The following is a 12,942-nucleotide window of genomic DNA, read 5'->3' as shown; positions in this document are numbered from 1 at the left end:
AGAGACTATTGGCTGTTCTGCACATGAATTGCCTGAGCGACAAAGAGGGGAGAAGGAGAGCTGCAGGAAAAGGGCTCACGGCATGAAACGGGGCTGAGAGTATTAATAGTAGTAATTGAGTTCATTAATTATTCTTATGTTGTATGTAAATGAATTGTGATTATTACATAAAATACAACACAGAATTAAAGTCATTATGGTGAATATTCAACCCCATGTTGAGAACTAAAGGCCTAACTGATGGAGACATTACTTTTCCAGTCCACCTGACTGACCAGTCTTCAATATTGATGTCATGTGTTTATCTACTGAGGTAAGACTGTGGTTTTGCCCATTTCCCATCATAACTGAGCATCCCCTGAATGCAGACACACACAGGCACCTCACCATGTGTCTGGGGCCACACTGCACACTGCCCCAGACAAACCCAACCCACACTGTTAACCATCACACTGAGCCCATTGTCTGCCGTCTTCCCAAGAACTCTTACACACACACACACACACACACACACACACACACACACACACACACACACACACACACACACACACACACACACAGCAAATTGTTTCGGGACCTGTATCGATGTAGCTCTGTAGCTTTGTTATCTTTTCTGTGCTTCAATATCTGCCTCACTTTAAATTATTGTTCTCTGCTGTTTAATGGCAGTCACTGTGTGCGTGCGTACGTATGTGTGTTTATCCATCCTTGATCTCCAGCGCTCCCCCTCCTCTCAAAGAACCCTGTGTTGGGCAGTTTCTCTGACATGAGAAGAAATTCTCTCTAACTGGTACAAACTCTCCACATGCCACCAAATGCTGCTCAGCTCTGCTCTGCGGCCCCCAATTGGATTACGGCACAAAACCGTTTTTACCGATGCTAATCGGCAGATTAGTATCATAAGGTCTCATTTGCTAAGCGCAGGAGAAGGAATGCAGGGGTCCGAGAGGCCGAATGGGCCCTTGAAACACATGAATGACAAAAAATGTTTGGTCAGGTCGGCCTTTAAGGATAATTCTGCTTTATTACAACTTTGGTCTCATTTTACTAGTTTTGGCCATCATTTCTACTGGTTATGAAAACATTGTACAAAAAACGGCGACATCACTACAATGGAATCTAATTAGGCAAGACACACAAGTTGTGTCGAAAATGTCCATAACCATCCCTCATTGCACAGAAAAACAGTGTTTACTGCTTGGTCCACAAAACTACGCCAAGTACGGTACATCAAAGGTCTAATCGAGCCAAATAAATTGTATTTATCTAGCCCAAAATCACAAATTTGCCTAAAAGCAAGTGCAGTCCGTTAAATCCCTGCAACCACCTGAAGGCAGCAGGACAGATATGTTGATAAATCTGCAGCCTGATTGGAGATGTGCCACAGCACAGCAGCTGTCCACTGTGTTTACCTTGATTAAATAATGTGCAAATTATACCAGGCTGCTACAGAAAAACTCCATGCAATAAAACTGAAATACGGATTGATGCGGTCATATAAACGGCTTCATCAACATCTTTTGTTATTTATTTCTATCATCATTGAACAAGTTTAAATGAAACGACACACCATCTGCCTCTGGCTGCAGATGTCTGGTGCTGTGTGTGCCGCTCTTCTTGCCATTCCGCACCAGACAACGACATGGTTTTCCATTTGTTGAGCTGCATCACTGTGATTGGCACAGCTGTTTTAGAGCAATGAGACCAGCGATGTGACTGGCTGAGAATCACCTCACCATACCCTCTGATCTATAATTCTCTTCACCAAGCCCTTTTGCTCTTTGCTCTGCTGCACATAGATGAACCAAAATGACAGGTGCACATTGTATTCGTCATGTGCTTGTGCTATTCAAATAGGGCCCTTAGACTCTTAGTGTGACTAAGGAAAAACTGCAAAAGAAATACACAAGTTAATGGTGAACAGGAAGTCAGTTTAAACTGTGATGTTGATGGTGTTTACAACAGCCGTTTTAGTAATAATTACTGTTTGCCTTCTTTATTCTCTTCCAAATAAGTTTGACCAAACAAGGGGTTTGTTTCTAACCTGTATAATGATTGTTTTTTGCTTGTTCAGACTTTCTTTCTTTTTGGAGATATTGTTGTGAATAGAATAAGTGAGTAGAATGTTACCAGTAAAAACAATGGCCACAACTACCAACATAAGACCTAAGACTAGATCATTTCAAGATCACAATCTCAGCTTGTGCTCCAGATTCAAACCCTTTAAATCTCCATCTACCATCCCACCACCACCGCCTTTCACTCACTCTGATACACATCCCTGTAACTGGGCTCCAGCCAACAGTGCATGCTTTGAATAATCAAATGTCCTTGTGCGGACTAAGCTTCCCCTGCAGCTCGCCGCCAACAACCCGGAGACACCAGGCACGGTTAGTCACGCAAAGCTGTTCCTCTACCATGCAAATAGTAGCAAAGAGAGAGACACACACAGTACTAATACATGTTGCTGTGGGTCTACCCTTTTGAAATGGACACCATTTCATTTATAGCAGTAAGATTTTAGTAACCTTTGTGAGGTTTGAAGCATTTGGCTAAAGCTGCTGCATTTGGTCAGCGGCTGTGTTATCTTCACTCAATCATCAAATGACATGCTGCCTGATAAAGGCGTGGTTTGTTCTTTCACTTGTATATCCACTTGCTGGTGTCTTGCTAATTGACTAGCATTCATTCATTGACCAACAAAGGTTTGGACTGATAAGCAGAGTGTATTTGCCCAGTGGCTCTGACACATACAGGAGGCTTTTTAATAATCCAAGCAGCAAGACAAAACCCCCCATGACATTAGATCAGTACAGTGGACGAAATTAAGGCAGCGTCCTCACCTACAGCAGTGCTGAACACAGAACTGTGTTGATTTCATACAAACAATACGACCTTGTCACACTGGGCCTTTGTCTGGAAAATCAGGGTCAACTGTTACGTTACTTTACAATGTGTGTGTGTGTGTGTGTGTGTGTGTGTGTGTGTGTGTGTGTGTGTCTGTAGAATACATGTGCAGGAGAGTGAGGTAAACAGGAGGTGGTGTGTATGATCCCATTCCCAGGGCCAAACTGCTTCTCCAGGGAGAGAGATAAAGAAACAGACCCTTCCAAAACGGAGGTGGAAACAATGGCCAGGGCAGGGGCTCTCAGCCACAGCTGTGTGTGTGTGTGTGTGTGTGTGTGTGTGTGTGTGTGTGTGTGTGTGTGTGTGTGTGTGTGTGTGTAGTTGCTGATATTTCTTTGTGTTTTTAACCATCTAACTAAAGAACAAAAGAAACATCTATACTCATTTATTTACACCAGTAAATAGAGTCAGAGAGTTTCTCATTACAAAAAAATTAGTGCTGTCAGTTAAACGCGTTATTAACGGCGTTAACGCAAACCCATTTTAACGACATACATTTTTTTATCGCGAGATTACCGTTCTTTTTGGCCTAGCAAACGTTGTAGTTTTTTTCACATGCTGTTGCTACAACTAGTAACGTTACAAAAACTACAACACCACACCGGATCTAGCTAGACCGGAAACAAAACAACAGGCACGCTGCACACACTTGTTTGGGCTTGCGAGCCGGCCAAAGAGTAGTAGGCGTTACGTTTTGAGTGGATGGCAAGCGCGAGAATGCAGCCCAACTCGACCTGCTGCTAAGTGCTGCAAACGCTGTCTCATTAACCAGTGAGTAATAAAAATTATTTAGAAGTTACTGCACACTATATTGACTATGTATATCAGCATTCGGTTTTAGGACTGTGTTGTTTGTATCGTTTGACTGTTTTTGTCATTTGGGACATTGTCCACCCCCTTTTCAGTCCAGGAGAATTGTTACATTCCTTATTACAAAAACGTAAAGGTTACAAATGTCCTGCTGTGACATCCGGTTTTTGGACCATTTTGTTTGTACTGTATAAGCAAAGTGTTAGTGTTACATCTCAGTTAGGTTAGGTACTTGTAGGAATTGTGCAATAATGACAGATTCACACATTTTTCTTTTGTTTACAGTAAATAAATAAACAATTACAAATCTTAAATTCAAGTTCATAAAGTAATCCCAATTAAGATACACTGGTAAGAATGGCTTTCTGAAATGCAAAATAATAGAATTTTATTCATGTGATTCATGTGAAAACATGCGATTAATCGTGATTAACTATAGAAATTTGGCGATTAATCGCGATTAAAAAAATTAATTGTTTGACAGCCCTAAAAAACACGAATGAAAGTAGAAGTGCAAGTTGAAGACTGAACGTTCATTCATTTCTACAGTATAAATTAGTTCTCATCAGTGTGATTCCTGCGCATCCACTGCTGGATTCGACACAGGTTGCTGGCTGCTAAATGTGTCATCACAGATTAATCTGCGGACGTGTTGAACAATCCAGTAATGTGACCCACAGCGAACACTGACAGGACTCAGCAGGTTCTCACACACTGACGCACATATGTAGTAACACACCAACTGACGTGAAGTAACACACCCACTGACTGAGGTTGTTAGTTAGTCTTGAAAGAGCAGAGCTGACACACCTTTTGGCACTAGGTGAAGAGGTGAAATAAAAAAGCCAGACATGACCGTACAGTATGTTAACTGTATCATTCTGTAGCTCCTTGTGTTAAGGCCTGGCATTACCTGTCACCAATGTCTAATATTTACCGAAAAACAGGGATCATTCTAGCTGAGGTAGAGTGGAAGTACAGGATTTTTGACTCATAACTTCCTAGAAAGTCTATGTCCTCCAAACCTGTATATGTCCTGCCTTGTACAGCCAGACAAGAGTGTGAATTTCACTATATTACAGTAACTTACTTGAAGTGTGGTCAAGATGGCAAAACAACCTACAGAAAAGGTGAGACTGACAGGGAGGGCAGTGGCACTTGGTGGATGAGTGCAAAAAAAAAAAAAGGAAAGCGGATGAATGGGAGGTGAGATGCGAGGAGGAAGAGAACACTGAGCGTGAGAGGAAGTTGGCGATAAGACAAGCAGAAGGGACCAGAGATGAGCAGATAAGGAGAGGAAGTGCAGGATCTAAAAGGGAAGGTAGAGAGGGTAAGGCACGAGAGGGGGAAAGAGGAGAGGAGAGGATTATGTTAGCTAAAATCATTAAAACATCAAAGTCTAATCTTTAAGCTATAGAATAAGAAAACTGTAGCTCGGGGGCAGGTGAAATGAGAAAAAGAAATAGCGACTGGGAAAAGAAGGGGATCAGTGAGGCCTGTCCAACAAAAGAGCAAATACATCAGAGCTGCATCATGGTTGAATGGAGACAGACCTCTGGTTTCCAGGCCACACTATTAGTTCTTGTTCCATCAGGAGGAGGGGGTTGAGGCAGCTGAGGTAGGCCGGCTAAATGGGATTTTGGCAAGCACTGTTGCCAGGTATACAGCCAAGCTAGGTTTGAGAAAGGTGTGAGAAGTGTGGGGTCTAGATACTGTTTGTGACTGAAGGTGGATTTAGATTTTTGGCCTGAGAGACTGGGCCTAATGCTCAGATCAGGGGACTATAGACCTGTAGGATGGCCATTAACATTGGTGTTGGAAGTTGAAGCCAGGGGAGCGTGTGTTCCTCCTCAGAGAAGTGTATGGAAAAACGTGTCAATGGAACACAAGTAGGGAGCCTGTGAATAAACAGAACCGGTGACTCACCCTTTCTGGGATGGGAGAGATGACCGTGGGAGGGGGTGTGGGGTACCACACTGCCTTCAATACCCTTTTAAACACACCAATGTAGGCATTCATGCGTGCACACACAGTCCAACTCATGTGTCGCAATCAGTTAGCCAGACCAGGACAAGCTGTCTATTGTCCAAATCTCACACCTAAAGCTGTAGCTCCTAGCAGGGCAGGAATTCTGTATGCAGGGGATTTTGGGGATTGCTGAGTGTGGGAATGAAGGTACTTTTTCGGATTTTTTTTTTCTCTTGATTGATTTTCAAAAAAAATCAAGTAAAGTAAAACTCAGGAAAGGACAAGGAATTAAAATTGCTCTGGACACAACTACCTAGGGATTGCATTAGTTTTACCAAAAGCAAGACTGAAATACCAGCCATTTCTTACACTGAAATTTTGAACAATAGACATTACAGACACTAGACGTTTAGTAGTTTATGTTATACTTTAATTCATCCCTGAGGGGAAATTCATGCTCTAGTCTGCATTTGACCCATCGTTACCATTTAGGAGCAGTGAACAGCTATCGTTGACTGAGGTCAGAGCAACGATATCCTAATACGTATCTTTTTGGATGGAAAGAAACACAGGGAGAATGTGCACACTCCACACAGAAAGAATGCTTAAATACATGTGTTATTGTTGATTAAATCAACCTATGTACTTTCAAATAACTGTTGATCCTTTTAACATTCAGTTTCTTTTCATTTTCCCTTTGAAAAGGTGCCCTGCTACACAAAACCGTTTTTACTTGCATTTTTTGAAATATGTTAGGTCCATATGTGTTTGTGTTATGTTGTGAATGTGGAAATGAACTGCTACCTCCTCTGTCAGCTCTAGCCACTGAAAAGAAATAAGCGGAGAAATCAGGCCAATTACAAAAGATGCTGGTCAGTCTGACGTGGTGTTGCCTGAGCTCATTACTATTCATGAGCTTGCCCAGTTGCGCTGGGTAAAGGATGCTGATAGCCAGGCTCTCATTGGCTAGCTGTTAGCCAATTAGAGTCAAGCAGCTTAGCTCGTTGAATATTAACAAAGAATTTCTAATACGGGAAGAAGTTCCACTCTCTCGTTACTTCCGGCTTCTGAACTGGTTGCAGTTCCACCAGAGTTCCATATAGGGGGCGCTCACAGGCCAGTGCAGAATGAATGGGACTCTATGGAGCTATACCCCTCAAAATCCACTTTTCTCAGGATATAATTTTTTGTCTAGTAATTTGAATGTTGCATTCGAAAGGGGAGGCTAAGAAAATACACACTGCTGGGTGTATGACTTTTTAAAGTGGCTTTTTTGTTCTAAAAAGCCTTTTAAAATGTCAATGACGTTATACACATATACGGCCAGAGATACTGCTTTACGGCAAGCTCTGAGTCGCTTCCTTTGTTCTCTCGAGGCATCGACACCACAGCTGACAGGTTAGGCTCTCCCTGTTAATACACGTGCTAGAAAGAGGTTTAATAATGTTTTAAAGACCACGCCGAAATATTCACTCTGACATTCTGGTTCTGCTTCGGATGCCGTCAAGCGGGGTCTCCGATAGTAATCAGTCCTTCACTGACCAATCAGCATTCATTAGCAGAATGCTAGCGAGTTATGGGCAACAATGACTCAACCTGTAAGAAATCAAAAGGACACAAGTACTCGTTCATTCAACTTTTGACCTATAATCCATGTTGAACTTGCAAAAACTACAATCAAATCTCAGATTTCTCAACGACAATCAGGCGAAAGAGAGAAATTTAGCCGTCTAGCTCCATAGAGACCAATTCATTTAGCACTGGACCGCAATCACCTCCAGTGGAACTCTGGCGGAACTGCAACCAAATTCGGTACAATGGGGCTGAATAGGGAGTGGAAAGGCTTTCCGTAGACCGGCTTTGATATTAATGAGAACTGGAACAAATCGAGCTGAGTCTTCCTGCAGGCTTTCTATACCACGCTAGAATGGCTTGAAACAAGGTAACCAAGGCATTTTTTCCACAAAGAAATGTTACAGAGTCCATGGTAGAACTTCAGACATTATCACAAAGTAATGAAATACGTGCGGCAGGGCACCTTTAACTGTCTTTCAAGTTGGGAAAATCATCTTTTCCCACATTGTCCGATTGTATCATTCTTTATCATCTTGTTCCAGTTTTTTATTAAAGCTATACTATACTCTTTAAGGCTGCACCTGTTCATCAAATAAAACAAATTTGTAGTATATAGCCTCACATATTTAAGATCGTTAAAACTTTTGCAAATTCTCTTGAATTTAAAATAGGGTTCTGTGAGTTTAGTCAGTGAATTGAACAGTGTCCTGACTGGCCTGTCTTTAAGAGGAGAATATGCTGAAAAAGGAAGACGTGAGGAAAAACCAAACCATAACAGAAAGCCAATTTGTCTTTTTTTGCTGACAAGGGAGTACTTTTCTAAATTAGATGCTGTGGAGCAAGAGCCACAAACTGGTACCCAACATTGATATAGAACTCTGCAGAGGAATCAACATTCCTTTCTGTGTCTAAAAACACCGAAAAAGTTTTGTCTAGATGGGTGTTACCATGTTAGAAGCACTGAGGGATTGTGACCATTATACACAGTCTTAATGTTGCCTAGGTTGTTTATTAATTGCCCTTAGTGCCACTTAACTGCATGTTAGACCGACCTTTCTACTTCCTGCCTTACATCACACACACACACACACACACACACACACACACACACACACACACACACACACACACACACACACACACACACACACACACACACACACACACACACACACACACACACACACACACACACACACACACACACACACAATCCCAAACTTCATTATACTGTACATTCAAAATCCCGTAATGTGCCATTTACATAGTTGGAAGCAGGACAAAAGCAGTGACACCCTCATCTGAATTGTGTTAAAATTACAGCCAGCTGATTGGTTTAAGCATTTGGAGTGACATAGGTGTTGCTGCCCTTCTTGGTTCATAGATAAGAGCCGTTTCTTTCACCATTGTTTTTCAGGAGGTGTAATGAAGTTCATTTCTTTCTTGCATATTTTCAAACTGATCCACCAACAACACGTATTAAAAGAAGTTTTAATCTAAATGTAGAGGCACCTACACACTGTCTCCTTGTCACATTTCTTTCAAAAGCTTTCCATCTGTGTTTTGGCCTCATGTGATTCTGATGTACAACAACTTGTGAATCACAAAGGTAACTGGCTGGTTCATAAATGTTCATAAACCTGTAGTTCTTTATCTGGAACTTTGAACTTTAGGACAGCTCTAAAAAAGCAAGGCAAAGTAAAATAAAGGCATACATAAAGTCTCACTGAATATGAAAAAGACAAACCTAAGTGCCTCAAAACCCCAACAACAACAACAACCTCTCTTGCATTACACAGGAGAGTTTTGGTTTGTCAGAGAAAAAGAGGAAGAGAAGAAGATGAAGCCGAAAGTGAACTGGACAGGCCGAGAGTTGCAGCTGATGTTTACATTTTGATGACTGTAAGCAACACCTCCAACCATATCTGTTCTAATCATGTAGAAACAGTTGGAAAACCACACTACAGCCACTGATCTCAGTCTCTGTACAGAGATCCAGCATCAGTACAGCTGAATTATCTTACTAAATGAAACCAAGTACATGCCAGAGAACCACTTATATGAGAGGGGAAAACAAAGACTGTTGTGCCCAAGAACAGATTAGCAGAGAATGTAAGCTGAATAGAGAAAGCTACCAGTATGTCTTGGAAGATTTGGGATTGTGGGGAGTTTTGCTAAGCTGCTATGAGCAAGCTGTGGAAATCCACTACTCTAAACACCTACCAGCCTAATTGGCAGATAAACACATGGCCTGCTCAAACTACCACGCCAATGTAGGATAATGTTATCTCCTGCATTTGAATGGTGAAAATCTGACTTAGTGCTGGTAGTTTTCAAGTACTGTAAAGACAATTGTTCCTGTTGCAAAGAGGATGTCACTACTTCTCCCCGCCCCCCAACCCAGCTCATTTTTGTTTTGAACTTTTCTTTTTTAGTTTAATAAAGAAGATATATTTGTTTGAAGTTATTATTCCTACAGGTCTTTTACTCATCCTATACTACCTCCTGAGAAACTCACATCAAGTCTCAACAGTTTGTGCTGGAAAAACCAGCGCCCTCCTCGTGTTTTATACAGTGAACTGTAAAACTGTAAAACACAAACGCAGTAGAGAGGCTGCAAAGCTTTTGAAAGATAGCCATGTTTGTTTTTGAAATGTACACTAATGTTTCAAAGTGAATTTTGATAATTATATTTTAATAAAGTTAAAATGCAGAACGCCACATTTTATATACAGCTGCAAAATTTTGAGTGGTTATAAAATATAATTCTGCTGCCGATTTAATTTTTTTAATATATATATATATATATATATATATATATATATATATATATATATTATGAATGTAGAAAAAAAGCCAAGTTGCAGAAGACTTAAGACAATAATATGCACACACACTAAAGTAAAATCCGGGCAGTAAATGTTTGTGCTTGAAACTTGGCCTTGTCCTTCAACCAGGTTAGAAGACATTTGACATCCTGGGCAATACAAAGATATAACTTAAAAGTGATCACTGACTCGTAAAATAAATAAAGAATTCAATATAGTGTTCAGCAAAGAGACGAAAGTTGGCCTGGTGTGATCGGTTCATTAGGCATGAAATGCAAAATCGCTGGTGTTGGTACTAAGGAGAAGTGAAAGAGACTTTTACCCATCACAATTCACAAAGAAAGGTCACAGGCGTGGAGCAAAGTGGGATTAGGCTATATCAAATGAAGATCCCATTAGATCTGCATTTGCTCATGGCTCCTCAGTTAACTGTCTGTTTAACTGATGGGAAGTTAAGGTGCTTCTCAACATTTGGATATTGACTTCCTTTTGTTTAACTGCATGTTGAGGCATGCAGTAAGGTAAGAATTCATAAGTGCTGTGATTATTGACCTATATTTCCTGTTTCATGTTCAGCACATGCATGAACAGCCAGATGAAAACTGTCTCAAACACTGAGGCATCAAACATTGCTCTACTAGTCTGCGGTGCTGGATGTGGCATTACAAAGCCTAATTGAACACAGTGTTCTCCTCCAACTGTGTGAGGGGAAAAAAATGCTAATTGCTGTAATTAGAGTTGAGCAAAATTGTGACATTCAGCACATTTTCTCAGTCTGTCACAGCTGTCTGTTAAAATACTGTGTCTGATATGTCTACATGTTTCAACCCTTTCATTTACCCATGAGAATGGCAGAGTGCATAAAAAGGTTTTTGGGTTAGGGTTAGTGAAAGATAAAAAAAGAATGCAAACTGTTCATCTGACAAGATAAGATGAACAGATAAGATAAAACAGATAGGAAAGTGTGGCATGAGAGCCTCGTACATAAACAGCTATCCACCTGGAGAAAGAATACACTCAGTTTAACCTGACAAGCCACTCTTCCCACTTTGCACATATGAGCCCACACACATACATACAGTAATTCCTACCTACCTTGGTGTCAACAATGGAGCAGGCAATTTGTTTCACATAGGCCAGGTCAGCACTCTGGGGCATCAGGACAGATTCTCTGGTCAGGCCTATCTGGATGATGAAGGACACCCCTGCTGGAGTTGGAGGCAGTGAGGGTATCACAGCCCCGCCAGGACCCTGCATGAGTACCAGGTCCATCATAGGAAAAGCAGCGGGCATAGAGGGCATGGCTATGGGCATCCCCTGCTGCATCACAGCTGAGCCTGGTGGTGAGGAGCCCCCAGGAGGAAAGAAGACCTGGGCCATGCCCCCTGAGGACATACAAGGGCTAGCGTTAGCCATTTAGAGTCCTGTTTGTTAGCTGCCTGTAGCTCTCAACATACACACTCACAAACACACGGCCAGGTGCAGTCTACAGTTCTCAGAAAACCCACAATCATTGAAAGTGGAGGAGTGAGGGGTACACACACACACACACACACACACACACACACACACACACACACACACACACACACACACACACACACACACAAACACAAAGCAGAGTCCTGGTTCCTCTGTGTCCTGTGTCCTGTGTCCACCCCCTCCCAGTGGATCAAGGAAGAAACCCTTATCCAGGAAGTTGTGTTTTTTTTCCCTCCTTTCTGCCACTTCTTTCGTGCTCTTTCGCCTTCTGACTCCTGTTATTGTCCCAGCATGACAAGCAAGCATGAGCAATGTGTGTGTGAAAGACTCATGAACTCATCCACCTTCTTCCCTCCTTCCCCTCTCTCGTCCGAAGAAGTTGCTCTGCAGGGGGAGAAAGTCCAAACTTGATTGTGAAACTCCAGGCTGTGGGAGAGAACAAACATAAACAATGGCAAACTTTCTTGTGCCTCTTCTCCAGGCTGAGTTACAAAATGGCCTCCTTAAACAGGAAACTGTGAGAATGCAGGAGAGTAAGAGACTGCACTCCTTTTACGAGTCTTGCCCTGTTTCAGTTTCAGCCCCAGTTCAGTCTTTTTTGTGAAAAAGCACACACAGAGAAAGAACTAGAGAGAGAGCCGTCTGAAGGTACCTCCCTCTCTCCCTCCCTCCTGCCCTCTCATCTGTGATCTTGCCACAGCCAGGGAGGAAGTAAAATGACTGACACAGCCTGAAGCCAATAGCCTCTCAGACAGTCCCGCCCTTTGACTCCCTGGTTTCTCCCTCCTCCCTTTTCCTCTTTCTGTCTCTCTTCCTTGCTTTGGGCTTTTTGGTCATGTTTGCTCCCTCCCAGCAAAGATCCTCTTACACTGCCTGAGGGGGCAGCTCCACGCTCAAAAACCCTCCCATCTCTTCTTCATTCTCCCTGTTACTGCATTAGCCTTTTCTGTCCCTCAATAAAATTCTATTTTGTGCCTTATTTTCCCATTATAACACCTTTTCTCTTTGCATTCTTAGTAGACACAGACGCAGAATCATACCTATTGCCAATTTGTTTTCATGCAAAGTTGACCACAAGTTTAAGTAAAATGGGGAACTTTCATGGCAGTGTGGGGGGGGGGGGGTACTTTAAACACACCATGATACACAATATGCTTAGAAATTAGGCTGGGTTACCACAATCATCAGCATGACTGTGCCTCTGCACCACTAATCTTATCTTAGATTGAAAGCATACAGATGAAAAATAATGACTTTTTTACCTTTGGTAATTAACACCTCCCTACATTGTAATGCAACAACTCCCTAACCATATTAAGTTTGTCATCTTACCTTCACATCATGCTTCTCTCTGTGAAGCCATCTCACA

At 41.9% G+C, this 12,942-nt stretch overlaps 1 protein-coding gene across 3 annotated transcripts in view; it reads right to left on the bottom strand.

Annotated features, from left to right (window-relative positions):
• Positions 1-12,258, bottom strand: part of prkd2 (protein kinase D2) — a 40,759-nt gene extending 28,501 nt beyond the window's left edge. Inside the window, exons 1-2 of one of the 3 annotated variants that reach the window (XM_078246167.1) lie at positions 11,918-12,257; positions 11,187-11,476 (exon numbers count right to left, since the gene is read on the bottom strand). In XM_078246167.1, coding sequence (XP_078102293.1) covers positions 11,187-11,471 — 285 coding nt within the window. In that variant the 5' untranslated portion in view covers positions 11,472-11,476; positions 11,918-12,257. Of the gene's footprint in view, positions 1-11,186 lie in introns of all 3 variants that reach the window. The other 2 variants (XM_078246166.1, XM_078246165.1) reach the window with 2 other exon arrangements.
• Between the last annotated feature and the right edge of the window lie 684 nt (positions 12,259-12,942).

The sequence above is a fragment of the Sander vitreus genome, chromosome 3 (assembly GCF_031162955.1).
Source record: "Sander vitreus isolate 19-12246 chromosome 3, sanVit1, whole genome shotgun sequence".
NCBI classification, from domain to species: domain Eukaryota; kingdom Metazoa; phylum Chordata; class Actinopteri; order Perciformes; family Percidae; genus Sander; species Sander vitreus.
This window is presented reverse-complemented; position numbering and strand designations above follow the sequence as displayed.